Source organism: Staurois parvus, unplaced genomic scaffold (genome assembly GCF_062004578.1).
Source record: "Staurois parvus isolate SC_StPar_1 unplaced genomic scaffold, SC_StPar_1.0 ptg000655l, whole genome shotgun sequence".
NCBI lineage: Eukaryota > Metazoa > Chordata > Amphibia > Anura > Ranidae > Staurois > Staurois parvus.
Genome location: NW_028318451.1, coordinates 556,159 through 576,690, shown reverse-complemented (window position 1 = coordinate 576,690; position 20,532 = coordinate 556,159). Strand labels below are relative to the sequence as shown.

The 20,532-nt window shown below is 40.1% G+C and overlaps 1 protein-coding gene across 1 annotated transcript in view; it reads right to left on the bottom strand.

Moving 5' to 3' along the window:
- The window catches only part of HNRNPLL (heterogeneous nuclear ribonucleoprotein L like), a 92,727-nt gene that overhangs the window by 47,644 nt on the left and 24,551 nt on the right, over positions 1-20,532 (bottom strand). The window contains exons 3-4 of the mRNA XM_089694184.1: positions 7,329-7,566; positions 5,092-5,177 (exon numbers count right to left, since the gene is read on the bottom strand). Coding sequence (XP_089550310.1) covers positions 5,092-5,177; positions 7,329-7,566 — 324 coding nt within the window. The remainder of the gene's footprint in view (positions 1-5,091; positions 5,178-7,328; positions 7,567-20,532) is intronic.

Sequence of the window (20,532 nt, the reverse complement as noted above, 5' to 3'; positions counted from 1 at the left end):
AGTGCATAGTTTCTGCACCAGACCAATGAGCAACTCACCACACGCGCACACACAGAAAATTACACACATTACCTAGCATGGCTGTTCCTGGACTAGTAGACAACGGGAACATGTATCAACAGGTAGAATGGAAATCTAGTTTGTGCCCCCTGAAAAACACACCTCCCATACCTAGGCATCTGGGATACTGTCTGTGCAAGTGTCTACAAACGCTAACAGTTACCCCTGACCCTATGGAAAGTGGGGGTGCCCCTAAAGCTAAAGAGAACACAAATAGAATACCTCCATATACACAATGCTATACCCACAATTGATCCAGAGGAAGGCGAAAAAAAAAATATCCCATGGTAAAGAATGATCCAATTTGCTCCAGCGGGGGAAAATTTCCTAAGGGGCTATTGGATATTCCCAGAATTAACTAACCCTGTTGCTAATGCCTATGAATATAAGTATACAGTTATTTTTTGTGAATATTTTTAAAACAATCTACGGAGCAGGCGAGAGCCAGCTCTTGAGAGAGTCTATTCCACATTTTCAGTTCTAACTGTGAAGAAACTACTCCAATATTTGGAGGTAAATCTCTTTTCCTCCAGATGCAAAGAGTGCCCCTTTGTCCTTTGTGATGACAGTAAAGTGAATAAGACCACTAACACCAAGTTCACACTATGGACCACCTAGGTATTTATACATGCAATCTCTGGTGTTTATTTGTCCGATAAGAATTACTAAAATAACAGGACTTGTTATTACAGAGGTTGCAATATAGAAAGCAGATACTAGATATTGCTGGTCTAAACATATGAAAAGCATAAACCACTAAGAAGAAAAGAAAAAGCACACAAATACACATAAAATAGCAATAATTAGCATGCAACAGAGGACTGTGTCCTGTAATGTACTTCAAGAAAGTTATTTTATAGGTCAGAGAAAAAAAAATATATGCATTAAAGTACACAAGAAATATTCAGAAATGCAGGGATGTTCCCAAGTAAGAGACTGCGGCTGCCATCAGATTAGACCAAAACCTCTACCTGGTAAAACCTAAAAAAAGTGTGTGTGTACAGACCGGAAACCAGGTTGTTCCCTGCGGGGATTTCAATGACAAAGAAGGAGCCAGATCACCTAAATGAAGCTGTAGCAAAAAAGTTAGCCTCTAATAATGCGTACAGCATCCAAACAATGGAGCAAGACCTCCTTAGGGCCGAGAGGAGCAGGTATTTGAGAAGACAGGATAATGTCCTGATTAGGGAGGAAGGGAGAAACCACCTTGGGAAAGAAGGAGACATTGGGTCTCAAAACAATTTTAACTATATGCAGCACAAGGAAGAGTTTCCTTACAGGTTAACCCCTTCCCACCAAGGGTATGCATACATGCGGCCTCAAGAAAGTGGGTCATTATCCTTAGGGCCACCTATATGTGCAACTGCGTTTGTGGTGAAAGCACACTGCACAAGGATAGGGACAGTCCAGGGACTTCTCCTATCCTTGTGTGCAAACCAGGAGTGGTTAAATGCCTCAAGGAAGGTGGAGACATTATTCTATTCAGTCACTTTGTTCACAACTAATAAATATGGCAAGAGGAGCTAAGAGTGGAGTGCGGCTTTGTTAATAATAGTAATAAATCAAGGAGATATCCATTACTACTACCACCAAATGAAAATCTGAATTTGTTCCGAACCCCCCCCCCCCCTTCCTAAAAAAAAAAAAAAAAAAAAGTTTAATTCACCTGAAGGGGTTAAAAGAAGAGCCATCATACTAAATACCCCACAGGCCCCTGTGTAAATAGCACTTGTCCTTATCCAAGCAGTGGAGGTTAAATTAAATAAATCTGACTGTAAATCCAACAAACTTTTCCCAACCAGCCAAAAGTGTCAAACAAAGTTAGAGTGATGCAGCAGGTTACGGGATTTAGCCCCATCTGGGATAATACACAATATCGGGAACTGGCACTTTTACAATATAGCACCAAATGGAAACACTACGATATTACCCATCCATCTCATTTTTCACAATGGAGGGCTGCGCCATTTTCCAGAACTTCAGTCACAATGCCAACTGCCCGCCACCCCCTATGCAATTCTACTGTTTACAACTCCAACATGCTGTGAGGCCTCAACAAGGTACGGACATCTGGGTGCCATCTTCCACTCCTATCTTTAATTTTATGTATGATGTGACTTCATATAAAGAAGGCGTTTATCTCACACACCTACGCTATGCTGTAGAATATCTTTCTTAATGATTACCCCTTTACAGTGGTCACCCACTGGGAACAAGATGTTGGACAGCTGAAGGGAGAACAGTGGGAAGAAGCCCTGTTGGCAGTTTAGCAGTCCTCCCTAAATGTAGCGCAACGCCTTTCCCAGCTATATCTACTTTTCAGGGTCCACTTTACACCTGCTGGGCTTTTTCATATGGGTGTGTGAGCCAATCCCATTTGCACTTGCTGTAGAGATCATGGAGATTTAATACACATGCTATGGAGATACCCAAAGTTATTCGCTATTGGACTGAGGTTATAATCACCATTATTAGGGTTTTCAAGGTGCAGGTACCAGAGGACCCCAAATATTGTCTTTTGGGTATTTTAGGTGATCTCCCAATTGAGGATATCCTCAAACAGGTCATAGTTAGAGCCCTTTTCAAGCCTATAAATTGACCTTGAGACACTGGGTAGCTACAGATCCTCCCACGTTGAAAGAGTGGATCTCCCGAATGGGGAAAACTATTAGGCTTGAAAAATATATTTATCAGCATACAAGTTGTAGCGGTAAATTTGACAGACTCTGGGACCCATGGTTAGATGTCCCAGACTTAGCCCCAGTTGACTTTGTTCTGGGTAATGTAGTGCTTTGAATGTGCTGTTATTACCTTTTGGTTGCTTGCCTATGAGTGATACTGTACATTGACATAACATATGTGCATTCCAATTACTGTATTCTATAGTTGGCTAATATCGCCTTTGAGTGTGTAGATGATACGCCAAATTGTACGCTGCTGTCTAGAATGTGCAATGTACAGTGCTCTGGTTTTTGTATAATTTCTTCTTTGTTTAATAAAGCCTTTTATTGAGGAAAAATAAAATAAATCTGACTGTAGTTTCCCCCACCGCTGAAGTCCAAAACTATGGGCATTACTTCTGTCAGCTTGTGCTGTGAATGACTGCAGCTGCAGAAAAGGGCAAAAACACAAGCTAACAACAGCACACACTGGCTGCTATGCTTATTTGAGACAGCCTAATTGGTTTGTGCCATTTTTGTGACTAAAAGCCCTCCTCTCCATCTGCAATCAATCAGTCACAATACAAGCTGTCAGTTTCCACTCTCTGTGTCTTGATTAGTTTACATGGAGTCTGGAGATGTAGTCTGCTAAATAGGACAAATGAGGAGACAGCACAGCAGAGCAAAGTTCTGTCTGGCATTTTAGGAGGAGGGAGGATGGTGCACTCTGTGTGCAGTGGCTGTCTTGCCCGCTCTCCTCCTGAGCGGTCACTTACAAGTTTAACAACATTTTATTTGTATTTTAGTTCTTTTTTAAAGCAGTTGTAAAGGCTGAAGGTTTTTTACCTTCATGCATTCTATGCAGCTTTGTTAATAAATAGTAATAAATCAAGAGATATCCAGTTTGAAGCAAGTGGTCCTTGAAAGAATAACCAGGCCCAAAATCTTTCCCTTGATGGTACTCAAGGCTATCTGCTGATCCAGTCCTGGCTAAAGAAAAAATGTAAAGAAGAATATGACCCACAGGGCATTTTCTAGGATGTAAATGCCTAGCTAGACACAATAAAAAGTACAATAAAAAAATAAAATAAAATGTACTTTCAAGTACAATGGTAGACGTTAAGAAAATAACTGAAGCAGACAGGCCTCTAAGCTTTAGGCCCTAGGATTCAACAGCTAAGCCATTAGAGTCCGTGACCCTGAAGCAGGATGGTAAACCTTCCCCAAGGATAGTGGGTGAGAACAAGCAAGAAAGACTCATTGAAAGACTGATGAAAATTTTACAATTTCAAAAGTAACACGTCCAGCTGGACCACAACGAATCACTGGAATACACCCGGTTATAATCCTGTGACTTTTGGTTACCCTCTGGTGGTTGGTGTAGACCACTGTTGTGGCACTGTCCGACTGAATCCTGATTGGATGACTCCATAATTGAAAGGTTTAACCAATCGTACTGAGTACCAGGATTATCTTGGGGAAAGGAGCTTACTCCAGCTAATAAGGCCCTTAAACTGACAGAGTCTAGGACCGTTCCTCTTTAGCCTGATAGGATGGTATCCCCTTGTTATGACCTTCCAGAAGAGGGGAATGAAAGACTTTACAGACTCCAAGGCTGGGCTTGTGACCTACCATGCCACAGCAAGATGGATGCAGGTGAACACACTGGTCGTGAGACTAAGATTTCTTGCCCAACACCATACCAGAATAGTGAGTGGCAACTGTCGAACTAAATTGGGTGCAAGGTTTGCCTTGAAGGAAGCAAACAATAGGCTCAGTACACTCATGCAGAAACAAAATGGTTGTTTGGCTCCACAACTGAAGTGACTATACATAGGTGCAAATGGTAGTGATCTTCTCCTGTGGAAGGAAGACTCTGAACCAGGAAGGTGCTCAGAGCTAAGATAATAGATCTACCACCTAAGACACTTGCAAAAAACTGAAGGCATGCTAGGAGTGGGAAAAGTTATGCAGGACTGTTCTTTGCTTGTGTCCAATCTCCTAAAGATGGCAGCATAACCCTACATTTCTGAATACCTCCTATGTGCTGTAATGTACGATAAAGAAAATAACCTTGGGGGGAAAGAAAAAAAAAAAAAGGGACAAATGGCTAGTACAAAATGGTTAAACTTTTCTCAGAGATAAGGTGTAAATATCTGGACACTAGCAAAAAATGAGGCATGCTGAAAATGGGAGGGGCAGGTCAGCCTGGGCAAGTTTTCTTTTGTTGCCGGAATCTTGTGTGCCTCAATGAACCAGAGGGAAAGCTTATCCCATCGTGATTCTTTCTAAAAACTTATACCAATGAAGTCTCTATGAAAACAAACCTTGTTCAAATTCTGTGTGTTTCTAAAAATTAAAAAAAGGATATTCCACCATGGCTTGAATCCCATTTCTCTTAAAAATTACTATACGCTCCACTTTTCCTACTGGGTTGCAGACTGAGTACAAGACATCCTATAGAAAAGGAATAAGATTATTTTATAGTCATGAAAAGAAGAACATCAATAGATGCACAACATTACGTACATTAAATTAATAAAAACGGTATAGTTTTAAAGTATAACTGAATAGAGTGGAGTGGGATATCCTCTCATTTCCTGTTGTCGATAGGATAGGAGCTGAAGAGAAATCTCCCCAAAAGGGCACAGGTGGCAAAAGAGAAAAAAACACAACAAAAAGGTTATGGATATTCCCTTACTCTATACAAAAAAAAAAAACAACAAATTATTGTGTAGAACAGTCATCTCAAAATCTACATTAAAAACATGCAAAATGGTGTAGATTAAATTGGTAATCCAGAAAAACTATATATATTGCTTAACCTGACACAGGAATTATTTTTTTTCATTAATTCAGTTAATTTATTGTAATTTATACTGTATACCTTTGTTACACTTCATAGCTTGACAGATGACACATAATGAGAAAGTGGTAAAGCTGGCCCAGGCAGAAGCAATACTGAAGTAGGTATTAATCCTACTATGCAGTGTTGAAAAGGTGTCTAAGGCTAGATTCACACCAACGTCTGTTCCTATGAAAAGTGTCACGACCCCATCGACTTCAACAGGCGAGTTTGGCAAGCATGTACCACTCTGACTGCTGAGTTAAAATTGCCATACTGCAATGTGAAGCACCAGAGTCGCCATGTTCTTTGGCAGGTAACCCAGTCCAAGGTAAATGTACCTGATTTGTGTTGTCTCTTGGTTGTCTGGAGGCTGACCCAGGGATGTTGAATTTATATTGCCCGACGCCCAGGACACTTAGTTACGGGCAGGTAGTTTTTTTAAACTTTGGCCTTGCTATGGGCAAGCAGCAGGGCTCATCTGTCAGGTGAAAGGAGGATTCGGGCACGTCTGCTCCCCTCCCCTTCTTGTCCTGACCCGGAAGCTGATGTCTCATAACGGGTCCCTGTTGAATGATTTCCCAGCCATCGAGGATGGGAAAGAATGTAATGCAGTGCGATGTGCACTGCATTACATTCAGTGGAGTACAAGGGGAGACATGCAGGGTCTTTTAGAGCTTGGATGTCTCAATAAACAGAACCTGTTTTTTCTTTTTAAATTGTAAAAAATTAAAGTTACAGCTAAGCACATAACAAAAAAAAAAAAAAAAAATCGAGGAAAACGTCGATTGCAATACACATGATGAATATCACCCCACATGCCAGCATATAGCAATAATTGTAGCACAAGGCATCCTCCATAGCACTGTACTGATGACCTATAAGGGCCTTTAAAAGTGTTACCTATATAAAATATAGGGTACTTACGTTTGTCGCCATTTCACGAGCGTGCGCAAATTTAAGGTTTGACATGTTGGATTATCCATTTACTCGGTGCAACCTCATCTTTTATATTTTACAAAAAAAAATAGGGTAATTTATTGCTTTTTGTGCCCTAAAATTAACTTAAGTGTATTTTTACTGAAATTTTGCATTTCCTAGACCTTTGTGATAATATCGTGTGACATAAAAAATTGGAACTACAGTTATTTTATTCTCTAGAATCTCTGATTTCAGAAAATATATAATGTTTTGGAGTTTTGTGTAATCTTCAGGCCTAAAATGATTTCTTAAACTTGTGCAAAAAACGGCTCTGGCAGCGAAAGGGATAAAAGGATAAGCTCGACACTCCCCTTTTGCTGAGGAGGGCCCAATAGGTGCCCATTACACTGCAAGGTCTTTCCCCTCCCTGCCAGTCCCCAGATGCAGTGCTGGAGGTAGGCAGGAAGGGGAGGAGGAGATTAAACAGCGTGTAAATGTTAAAAATATTAAACGTTCAAAAAAACCATAAATCTCCTTTTGTTTTTAAAAGCCCCAGACATTCCTAGAAAGAACCTCAGATTTAAATACAATTTTGGGAAAAAATTTTTTTTTTTGTTATCTGGACAAGTAGATCGTCATGAGGGACAAGTGGATTGAAACTCCAATTTAGTCCCTGGACAAGTAGTTTTTTTCAAAAATTTCAACACCCCAGTTGACCCCGATGCCGATTTACTACTAAACAATAAAACAAACAATGGACTTAAGGCTCAGAGTAGCATGTTGGAAAAAAAAATACACCAGTTCTCACACTAAGCCTAATCAATGCATGAAAGCAGACTTACGACAGTGATTGGATATAGGGGATTCTGAATTGATAGCAGAAGAACTTTATTTCCCCCAGAAGGATCTTCAGTGTTTGCTGGCCGTGTGATACGCTTGCTTGTGGAATAATTGAAGTAGGCTTGCTGTCCTGCTATATACACAGGCTCGGAGGTAGCAAATGTAACACATTTCTTCGAAAACTCCGTATTTTCAAATTCGACCAAGGCTTGACGCTTAAAGGGCATCATCATCACATAACTGCATAGAAAAGAAAAAAGGTTCGTTTGTTAGTTAACCATATCACATTTGGTAGCAAAATGAAGATTATATTATACTGTATATTTAAAAAGAAGCTTCTATTTAGAGGTGCACCACAGCAAAAATTAAAAATTGAGAAATTGTGGAACCCCTACTGTTCAAGCAGCTATCTGATTGATAATTCAACAGCAACCATTCATATACAAAAAACAAACAAAAAAACCCAACAAAAACTAGACAGCGCTATTTGAACTATCGCTTTAAATCAGTTCACAATGTCAGGTGCATAGGCATTTTCTACTCATTTGTATCTTTAAAGAGGAAGAGAAGCAACACTGTTATTACTCTGATATCTTATGCATATCTAGATCCTAAAGTGTCAGGTGCATAGACACTTTCTATGAAACAATATGTGAAAAATCTGAAAAACTATGAAATAAAAATAAAAGTGCATGTGTATATAAAATCAATGTATCCATTACCCACTAAAATGGGATCACTGTGGGGGGTGTGGTCTCGGCATGGCTGCATGAAGACATGCTTCACCAGAGCTCTGGCCGGCGGCTTCTCCATAGCTTACCAGCAGCAGACACCCCACATTGTGAGCCTTCTCCGGCGCCTCCCAGACAGTAAACAGCGTGTCCCCGGGCCAAATCCACTGACATGGAGCACTATCTGAGACCGCTTCAGCCGGCGGTCTCCACTCCGGACCCAACCAAGATTGCGCCTACCCGCCCCCTGTGACTCCAGTGGCGGCTGCGGCCTCGATCCTAGCGGAGTGGGCTACACAGCAGGACAACACACATCTAATGCCTCTTTTCACACCACCGAGTGATCTCTCCCCCTATCTCCCTTGCTCACTCTCCCTGACACCTAACAGGGATCTGTGCACACACAGCCCGGCCCTACATGGCTCTGCAGTAGACCCCACTTCTCCAGGGGACTACAGCCTCAGAATCTGCCCAGATGGATCCAGGTCTATCTTCTCCGGACACTGCGAGTACCTTAATGCCCCCTATATTTGACATACAGCCCATGACAGCTTCACCCACAAAACAGACACTGTGGTCTCTCCAGCAGCTGCCCACTAGGGCTGATTTTGAGACACTTGCAAGTAGGGTGGAGAATGCTCTGAGGGGGGAGGTACAGGGAATTAAAACAGGAGGTATCTGCTCTGGACTCTCGGTTGTTGGTGATAGAACCAGAACGTAGCACTACATCCCACTCCATCCAGACCCTGCAATCCTCACAGACTAACCTTTCAGAGCAAATTGTTCATCTCCAACTATTACTTGAATCACAACCGATGAGAAAACATCCGGCTCCGAGGGAACACCTCAGGGAGAGCTCCGCTCTACAGTAATGGCCATTTTCAACAGATACTTAGACCGTCCACAGGATATGTATATTATCATCGACAGAGTCCACAGGACCCTTGGGGCTAAACCCCCCCCCCACCTGACAGGCCACGAGATGTGTTGTGCCGTTTATTCTTACGGCCTCAAGGAGGAGATATTACAACAAGCTTGGCAATAGGTGTCTTAGAATTTGATAACGCAGTCGGACATCTCCTGCCAATGTTTCGAGACGGACTCTGTTAATGTGCAAGTTGCTCAAACATTTACTTGAACGGCTTGGTGAATCAGGTCTAACCTACAAATGGGGCCACCCATTCCATGTGATCGTGAGGAGGGGGAATCGTACGTTCTCCCTCCGTCAACCTTCTGAGCTACCTGATCTTTTCACTTTTGCAGAAATGGCCTTGATCCATGTGCCAAACTGGCTGACCGTTGCTGCCTCGCCAGATCCTCCACCAAGAGTTCTGATGAGCCAACCCCAAAAGGGAAAGATCCAACTGGCGTTACCATAGAGGAAGACAAAAACGGACCTCTCAACAAAATGCATCATGAAAATTTAGTCTCACACATGGCCTTTCAGCATAGTTCCTCTCGAGACTACTACAGCAGTTATTCTTGTGGCACTGACAGCCCTCCAGTCCCTCTTCACTGTTGGACCCGATACAGGGCCCTCCAACCATCCTAGATGAACACAGTTCAATCCTAGCAGGACCCTAAACACGTCTCCTTATGGAGTAAGCACAGTATGAAGGTGATACAACTACCCTGGATAGTCCCTCCCTAAGGGGCCTGACAGGAGACAGGGAACACCCTCCTTTTACATATGCTATGTCTACAGAGCTACAGTAACTTATTTGACCCATGTTATTAACATATAACTTTTCCTATAGCCGCAGGAATGATGGCAGTGACGTCTACTGGGGATGCTGTCTATCCTTCATGGCCTTATGTTTCTGATTATAATTAACATCACTTTTTGATATGACATACAGTAAGTGTGCTTATGATTGACTTGCCCTTACTCATTCCCTTCCCTTCTAACCCCCCCCCCTTATCCCTCCCTACCCTTTCCTCCCCCCTTAGGGTTGTTTCCCTATTATACTAAAGTTACCTGAATACCATACCTTTCCTTGGAAGACAGATTTGTTTACATGTTGATACGTTTTCATTTTACGGTTTATGTTTGTTGGATTAGCTACCGGCATGTTTGTTAGTTTTCCTACTGGGACGGCCTAGCCTGGCCCACTAAGATCTCCCATTTGTGCTGTGTAGTCTTGTATGGCCGGGGTTCTGTATCTAGTAGTGCCTTACCACTCTAGGCTCTCTCTGCTCTGGTGCCGGTAGAATTTCTCTGTAGAGATTACATTGTAGGTTCTCTCTTTCCTGATATCTTACTCTTTTCCTTTTGGTCTGCTTCTTTTATGTTTTTTTTGTCACCCTATGGAAGGAGGGTTGACGTATTGTGACAAGTGCCACCATAGCATTGAAGAGCCTCTCCTGGAACATTAAGGGCTTGAATTCTCCAGAGAAACAGACGAGCCATTTGGCAGAATTCTGGAAGCATAGAGCGCACGTAATTTTCCTCCAGAAAACTCAATTTAAAATAAACAAGATTCTCAAACTATACAACAAACACTTCCCAACAGTCTATCATAGTCCGTCTTCATCCTCTAAATCCAAGGGTACCAGCATTTTAATATCGAACTCCCATCCCTGGCAACTCCATGTCCGCACGGACCATGAGGGCAGGTTCCTACTGCTTAAAAAAATACTTATCTTATATTCAGGTTTATGGTACAATCGTTACCCCACCAATTTAATTTAATTTGGCCTCTGTAAAAACCCATTTAAGAACCACCAACTTAATGGCAGCATCTGTACGAAGAGACATATTTCGAAACCCTATTTTTATTAAATGATTCCTAATAGTGGAACATTTCAAAAGGAACCAGAGTAACGATAAAGGGAAACTCTACTTCACATATAAATTCTTAAAAGGAATAAAACCTGTAAAACTAAACAAAAAAAAAAAAAATAGGCAAGAATTTAAAAAAATTGTAAAAAAATTTAATAAAATTTAGTTAGAAAACAATTCAAACCAATTTCTATAATTTAACACTTCTGGATGCAAAAATGTCCATCTCTAACTATCCACTTTGTTTCTTTCTGTGAAACATCTTTCTCCATGTCTTTTCCTCTCCAATTGGTATCCACCTTCTCAATACCCAAGAAGGTTAACAGACTAGGATCTTTGTTGTGTTTTATTTTAAAGTATTTAGACACGCTATGTTTTTCATAACTGTTCATATTATTTATGTGCTCTCCTATTCTGGTCTTTAAATTTCTTTGTCATCCTTTCAATATACTGTTTTTTTGCTGGGACATTCCAATAAATATACCACATGGGATGAGTCACAAGTAAGTAGTTGTTTAACCAATTCAATACCGGGCAATTTTACCCCTTCCTGCCCAGGCCAGTTTTCAGCGCTCTCACACTTTGAATGACAATTGCGTGGTCATACAACATTGTACCCAAACTAAAATTTTATCATTTTCTTCACACAACTAGAGCTTTCTTTTGGTGGTATTTAATCACCGCTGGGGTTTTTATTTTTTGCTAAATTAACAAAAAAATACCAAAAATTAAAAAAAAAAAAACATTTTTCTTTGTTTCGGTTATAAAAGTTTGCAAATAAATAATTGTTCTTCATAAATTTAGGCCAAGATGTATTCTGCTACATGTCTTTGGTGAAAATAACCCAAATTAGGATTTATTTTTTAGTTTGTAGGAAAGTTATAGAGTTCACAAACTATGGTATAGATCTGAATATTGATCAATCCTGAACTACTGACAGCCAATCTAATTTCTTGAGGTCCAAGAATGTCAGAACAGTACAGATATCCCCAAAATGACCCCTTTTTGCAAAGTAGACAGTCCGACATACTTCATAAGAGGCATGGCGAGTTTTTTGAAGTTGTATTTTTTTTGTCATTTTTTGGAAAATTAAAAAATTTTAAAAATTTGTTTCACTATTTTTTTTTTACATACTGTCACCAGTACAGTACAGCGTCATCATATAACTGGCATGGCGGTGATCAGGGACACTGACTGGTGACAGTATGAAAAAAAAATAAAAATTATATATACAGTTGCAAGAAAAAGTATGTGAACCCCTTGGGATTCCGTGGAGTTTTGCATGAATTGGGCATAAAATGTGCTCTGAACGTCATCTAAGTCACAACAATAGAAGAACACAGTCTGCTGAACATAATACTACACAAACATTAGATGTTGCCATGGTTTAATTGCATATAACATGTAAACATTCACAGTGCAGGGGGGAAAAAGTATGTGCGGCCCTAGCTTAATGACTTCTCCCAGAGATAATTGGAGCCAGGAGTGAGCCAACCTTGACTCTAATCAGTGTGATGATATTGGATGTGTTGCTGACAGCTGTCCTGCCCTTAAAAAACACACACCTTTTTTGGGTTTACTGGTTTCAAGAAGCACTGTCTGATGTGAACCATGCCTCGCAGAAAAGAGCTCTTAGAAGACCTACGATCAAGAATTGTTGACTTGCATGAAGCTGGAAAGGGTTACAAAAGTATCTCCAAAAGCGTTGATGTTCATGTGTCCACAGTAAGACAGACTGTCTACAAATGGAGAAAGTTTAGCACTGTTGCTACTCTCCCTAGGCGTGGTCGTCCTGTAAAAATGACTGCAAGAGCACAGCGCAGAATGCTGGATGAGGTAAAGAAGAATCCCAGAGTGTCAGCTAAAGACCTACAGAAATCTCTGGCACATGCTAACATTTTTGTTGACACATCTACAATAAGGAAAACATTAAACAAGAATGGAGTACATGGGAGGACACCACGGAGGAAGCCATTGCTGTCCAAAAAGAATATTGCAGCACGTTTGAAGTTTGCAAAAGAGCACCTGGATGTTCCACAGCACTACTGGCAAAATATACTGTGGACAGATGAAACGAAGATTGAGTTGTTTGGGAAGAACACACAACACTATGTGTGGAGAAAAAAAGGCACAGCACACCAACATCAAAACCTCATCCCCACTGTAAAACATGGCAGAGGGAGCATCATGGTTTGGGGCTGCTTTGCTGCCTCAGGGCTTGGACGGATTGTTGTCGTTGATGGGAAAATGAATTCCAGAGTTTATCAAGACATTTTGCAGGAAAACGTACGACCATCTGTCCACCAACTGAAGCTCCGCAGAGGATGGGTGATGCAAAAGGACAATGACCCAAAGCATACAAGTAATTCAACAAAACAATGGCTGCAACAGCACAGAATACGCCTTCTGGAGTGGCCCAGTCAGAGTCCTGAGCTCAACCCGATTGAAATGCTGTGGCATGACCTTAAGAGAGCGATTCACACCAGACATGCCAAGAATATTGCTACACTGAAACAGTTTTGTGAAGAGGAGTGGTCCAAAATTACTCCAGATCGTTGTGCTGGTGTTCTGCAACTACAGGAAATGTTTGGTTGAGGTTATTGCTGCCAAAGGAGGGTCAACCAGTTATTAAGTCCAAAGGTTCACATACTTTTTCCTCCCTGCACTGTGAATGTTTACATGTTATGTGCAATTAAACCATGTCAACATCTAATGTTTGTGTAGTATTATGTTCAGCAGACTGTGTTCTTCTATTGTTGTGACTTAGATGAAGTTCAGAGCACATTTTATGCCCAATTCATGCAAAACTCCACGTAATCCCAAGGGGTTCACATACTTTTTCTTGCAACTGTATATATATATATATATATATATATATATATATATATTATTACATTTTTCTTTTTCTTAGATTTTTTTTTCATATTTCACTATGACCAAAGTAGTACAATGTTACCATAATAACATTGCACTACTTTGGGGAAGTGATCAGTATTTTTTTTTTTTTTTTTTTTTACACAATTTGCTAATAGCAAAGAATTAGTTTGCTATAAGCAAGCATTTACCTGAATGCCATCGATTCATTCAGGGTTTTTTTTTTTTTGTGCTTAGCTGTGATTTGGCCACAGCTAATGACATGACGTGTGCATGTGATTAGCTGTGACCATTCACAGCTAGACACTAGTATACAATGGATGGCATGAATGAAGCCATCTATTGTATACAACTGTCATGTGACCTGCTGTGATTGGTCACAGCAGGTGAAATGGTACCGGCAATGGGGGCCGATACTCAGATCTGTCATCGGCCGTGTCCGAGGTACATGGCTGGTGACAGATCGCGCAGCTGCGCGGCTCTGCAGGAGCACAATCTGCGCATGTGCAGGAGGACGCCATATGGCGTCCACCCGGAACGCTGATGACATTTGCTGGTCGTCATTCGGCCATAGGGCGGGCGGCAAATGGTTAATATCAGAGTCTTGATTTATTGGATGTAAACTTGTGTTTTCTTTCTAACTTTCTTAGTACTTTTGCAAGCTTTACATCAGTTACATCTATAAAATCCTTTATAGTCAAAGAACATCTTGGGCTTCTTTGGAGGTCCAATCGCATTGAACCTTATTACGCAGGGAACTGTTCTTCCTATAAATAAATTTAGGTTTATTAGGGAGTTTTTTTTTTTTTTAAATCTCATTTTAATATAAGCCAATATTTCATTTTATTTGGACTGTGTGTTATAATCTGTAATGAATCCACAATTAGTGTTGTTATTCTTTTCTATTTCATTTTCTGTAGTAAGATTGTACTATTCTGATAGAAGTATTTAAAAAAAAAATGAAATACAAAATACCATATTGAGAATTAAAAAAAAAAAAAATAATAAAATTCAAAGGGCAATTTGCAGGCGAGCAGTGGCTCTGGGTAAAGTGACGTAATCTTAGATTGCTTTCTATTTCAGGGTGTGAACATGTCTGTGCCCCCCCCCCCGTCGGTTCAGGGAGACAAGAACGCCCGATTGCTTCCAAACAGCCCACTAAAGTGCCAGCCTCCGCCCAACCCCGCCCCCTATGTCTCCGCTTGCCCATCTGCGAGCCTGGGACCAGGTCAGCGGCCGCTGGACCCTGGGACAGGTAAGTGTGTGTTTATTAAAAGTCAACTGTAGCTGCTGACTTTTAATAAACACAAAAACCGCTGGTACTGCACTTTAGAGCAGATTTAACCACCTCCCGTCTGGCCGTTGTATATAAACAGCCGGACGGTGGCAGTGTAGGGTAAGGTGGCCATTTAAAAAACTGCCTCTCCGCCCCCTGCTTGTGCGCGCTCCCTGGGAGCGCGCAGCACCGCGATCCGGTGCCCGCTGTGTCCTCCGCACACAGTGGAACACCGATCGTCATACGGGACCTCTCTGCGAGGTCCCGATCATGTGATCACTGATTGGCCAATCAATGATCACATGAAGAGTAGTAAGCAAGATGTCACTTGTGACATCATTGCGTACTACGTGTGAAATCTGGGAATGATCACAGAGGTCACATGGTACAAGGCTATTCACAACAGCCTTGTACGATTTAACAAGCTGTGACCAATCACAGCTCACACAGTAGTTCTCAATCGCTGCAAGAATGCAGCCAGAGAGAAGGAGAAATGATTGCTTTTACAGCCTTTATGGGTGTAAAAGCAATCAGTGTAAAAAAAAAAAAAAGTATGTAAAAAAAAAATATATTTAAAAAAATAAAATTTTATATATATATATATATATATATATATATATATATATATTAAAAAAAAATTTAAATTATAATTTTTGGTTATAAACTAATTTGGGTTTTTTTTTTTTTTTTTTTACTAAAAAGATAAGGGAATACATTTTGGCCAAGATTTATGATGAAATGTTTATTTGCAAAATTTTATAAGAAAAACACTTTTTTTTTAATTTTTGGACTTTTCATTTACATAGCAAAAAAAATAAATATCCCAGTGGTGAATAAATATCACCAAAATAAAGCTATCTGTCCCAAAAAAATGATAAAAAAGTCATATGGGTACAGTGTTGCATGACCGTGCAATTGTCATTCAAAGTGTGATAGCACTGAAAGCTGAAAATTGGCCTGGACAGGAAGGGGGTAAAAGTGTCCGAACTTGAAGTGGTTAAATATGGTTTAGGCTAAAAAAAATAATTTTTTTATCAGGACAAGTAGATTGTCATGAGGGACAAGTAGACTGAGACAACAATTTAGTCTCTGGACAAGTAGTTTTTTAAAATACTTACACGCCCCTGGCCGCCTTTGTAGTGTCCCCAAAAACGCAATGTTAGCAGGATCGGCCCCATTCGTGGCCAGCACTAGTGTTTAGCCCCTCCAATTGATTGTGGGCCAAAGCAATTTATATGCACAACAATACATCGCCGCCCACCCAAATTCAGCTCTTGCCAGACAATTTGCATGGAAACTGATCTTGGTTTCTGAATCTAAAACTTTTTTGGGCCTAACCCTCAACATGGGCATTACAAAAAAAAATTAATTGCAATCATATTGGTCCACAGACCCAATTCATCATATGCCCATATTCTCTGCTGTTACATATATGCCCATCATGGGCATACAATGTAATGGTACGTCGCTGGACTTTGAGTGGTTAGACCGGGATGATGCCTGCAGCTACAGACATCATCCTGGTATTGTTTTTTTCAGCTGGCGGTTTGCTTTCGTGTAAAAACAATCCTAGTGGCCAATTAGCTGCTGGATCATTTTAACAAGTAGGAAGGGACATTTCCCCCCCTTCTGACACCTTCCACAGTTTCCCTGGGTTCTCCTGTCCCACAGAAGAATCTGAAAATGCAGCTGGCAGTTCCGATGGCTGACCATAGAGCTAATCAAAGACCAGAATGGCTTCATTCATCTCTATGGTCTAAGAGACCACAAGCTATGAGCATTTTATCATTTGCGTTTCACCAGACATTAACAACGCCATTTTTAAATAGGGAAAGCATCTGATCACACCAAGATAACGGCAGAGGAGTCTAATAGACCCCAGATTTCTCAACAAAGAGTACCTGTCACTTCCTACTGCTATCACAGGGGATATTTACATTCCCTGTGATAACAATAAGTGATTAAAAATAAAATTACACCTGCCCCTCCCTGCGCACAAAAGCTGAACGCAATCATTGGTCCCGTGTCGATATGTAAACAGAAACTGCACCATGCATGTGAAGTACGAGGGCAGTAATTCTAGCACTAGACTCCTGTGTAAATAGAAATTGATCAACTGTAAAGGTTTTTAAAGCATTGCCTATTGATAATAAAGATGTAAGTACTTTGTTGCCATTGCACTGTCATGCGCAATTTTAAAGCATGTCATGTTTGGTATCCATTTACTTAGCGTAACATCATCTTTTATATTTTATCAAGCAATTGGGCAATATATTGTGTTTTTGTGCATTAAAATTCTAAAAACTGTATTTTTCCCAAAAGTTTGTGTTTGAAAAATAGCTGCACAAATAGTGTGTGCTGTAATAAATTTCAACACCCACCGGTTTATTCTCTAGGGCCTCTGCCTTAAAAACAATAAAGCAACACACACACACACACACACACACACACACACACACACACACACACACACACACACACACACACACACACGGTTCTAGCAAAAAAGAAAACGTTTTTTCATATGAACAAAAAGTGTCAGAAAAGGCTTCTAGAGTGGGTGGTATGTGACATAAGCTACTAATTTTAGCCCTGAAATGCCAGGATAGAAGCAACCCCTCCAAATGACCCCTTTTTGGAAAGCAGACACTCCAAGGTATTTGCTAAGAGGCATGATGAGAAAACGAAAATTAATTTTTTCTTTTCCTTTTCAAAACCCTGTGACTAAAATGATATCTGTAACAATACTCACCATGCTTAAATTCCTTGGAGCGTCTACTTTCCAAAAAGGGGTCATTTTTATGTTTGTACTATCCTGGCATTTTAGGGCCTCAGAAACTGTGATAGGTAGTGGGGAAGTGATATGAGGAAATATGCCCTTTGAAAGCCTGGAGCCGGTTATTGGATTTTGGGGGCCTGTATGTAGCTAGGCTGCCAAAACGTCTCTCACGTGTGGTATTCCCATACTCGGAAGAAGTAGCAGAATGTGTTTTGGGGTGTAATTCCACATACACCCATGAGCAATATAATTTAAGTCACAACTTTGTGTTAAAAAAAAAAAAAATAACAAAAATGTGTCATTTTCCAAACTAAAGTGTTCCTTGGACTCAACATGCCTCTCTGCAAAATCCTTGGGGTATCTACTTTCCAAAAAATGGGTTATGGGGGGGTGAAATGTGATAGGCAGTCAGAAAGTAAAAGCTGTGTAAAACACACACACACACACACACACACACACACGTTTGTAGATGCTATAACTTTCACAAAAGCCAATTAATATACATGTATTGGGTTGCTTGTTTTTGTTTTTTTAACCAAAGACATGTAGCAGAATACATTTTGGCCTAAATTTATGACGGAGTTTATTGGATATTTTTTTATAACCAAAAGTGAAAAATATTGTTTTTCTTAAACATTTTTGGTCTTTTTTTGTTTATAGTGCAAAAAGTAAAAACCGCAGGAGGTGATCAAATACCACCAAAAGAAAGCTCTATTTTTGTGAAAAGAGATATAAAATTATATCAGTATTGCATGACTGCGAAATTACCAGTTGAAATGGCGCAGTGCCGAACAGCGAAAAAAAATGGCCTGGCCCTGAAGGGGGGGTAAATCTTCTGGAGGGCAAGTAGTTAACCGCTTTCCCACCGCCCTATAGCAGTTATACTGCTACAGGGCGGCAGGTGTACCAAATACCAAAAAAACCACAAAACAAAAACACACACACACGTCGGAGGATATGTATCCATTTGAAAAACTGTTAACTGAAAAAATAACCACAAAACATGTCACTTCTAGGATTTATAAAAGGTCCTAATGGCTATGGAAGGAACTGATCCTCCAGGGTTTTTGGAAAAATGGGAAAAGGGGCTTGGAGTGGAATTGAATGTACAGCAATGGAATAAGGTTTTCAAATTAACACATGAGGTGACAAATATGAGCACAGTGGAGATGCACTATAAAGGTTTAACTAGATGGTATATTACACCAACCGTAGCTTACAGACAAGTAGATTCCTCACCTCTGTGCTGGAGAGGATGTGGAGAAAGGGGTACAATGGCACATATTCGGTGGGGTTGCCCAAACATACAGGATTACTGGAGGGAAATAATCCAATATATTCAGGAGATATGCAGGATAACCATACAGAGAGATCCTTGGAGGTGTTTATTCTATAACTTTGAGCCCTCAGCGAATCTATATAAAAATAGGGTACTCTATCATCTAATTAGTGCGGCCTAAGGGTTTGATTCCCAAGTTCTGGCAGGTTCCTGAAGCACCAAGAATTAACGAATGGATAAATAGAGTTGAAAATATTTATAGGATGGAGGAGCTATGTCACATGGAGGACGATAAAATTGAAAAATTCAGGAAAACGTGGTGTAGCTGGCTGAAATTTAAATTCTCTGAAAGATATATGGAACTGGTTGGAATTGAGGGGGAAGTTTAGAAGTCAGGAGAAAGCCTTAATTGAGAATTCGAGGGAGAGCAGCATCAGAGACAGATAAACATGTGAGAAGATATAGTTCAGGAAAGGGGATGTGGAAAATGTACACACACACACACTTATTATTTAATATACACATACATACACACACATCTTACAGTAAAACAGCACAGTTAACGCTGTGATCGTCCCACATGTTAACCTCTTCCTACCCAGTGCCATTAGTACAGTGTCAGTGCTTTTTATTAGCACTGATCACTGTATTGGTGTCAATGGGGATGTCAGTGACACCAAGTCAGTTCCCCCTAGTCCCGCTATAAGTCGCTGATCACTGCCATTACTAGTACAAAAAAATTTAAATATCCCAGTATATATACACCGCCATAACTTTCACGTAAACCAATTAAATTTACACATACTGGGATTTTTATTTTTTTTTAGCAAAGACATGTTGCCGAATACATTTTGGCCTAAATTTATGTTGAAATTTGATTTTTTCTTTTTTTACTGGACATGTTTAATAGCAAAAAGTCAAAAATATTGTTTTTTTTCCAAAATTGGTCTTTTTTTTTGTTTTGTTTTTTTTGCACTATAAAAAAAAGTGCATAGGCGAACAAATACCATCGAAAGAAAGCTCTATTCCGGAGATAGAAAAAAGAAAAGGATGTAAATTTCATTTGGGTGCAGCATTGCATGACCGTGCAATTGTCAGTTAAATTAACGCAGCGCCGTAACACAAAACAAATGGCCTGGCCAGAAGGGGGGGGGTAAATCCTCTGGAGGGCAAGTGGTTAAAATAAAATAAAACACAAAGATCCTAGTCTGTTAACCTTCTTGGGTATTGAGAAGGTGGATACTCAGTGGAGAGGAAAAGACATGGAGAAAAGGTTTCACAAAAAGAACTAACCAATTTTTTATTTAATTTTGTACAAAATTTTTTACATATTTGTTATTTTCATTTTTGGTAGTTTACCTCACATATTATAAATTCTTAAAGGAATAAAACCTGTAGAGTTTCCCTTTATTTAACTCAGGTTCCTTTTAAATGTTCAATCAGTAATAAAAATAGGGTTCCAAAATATGTCTCTTCATACAGACG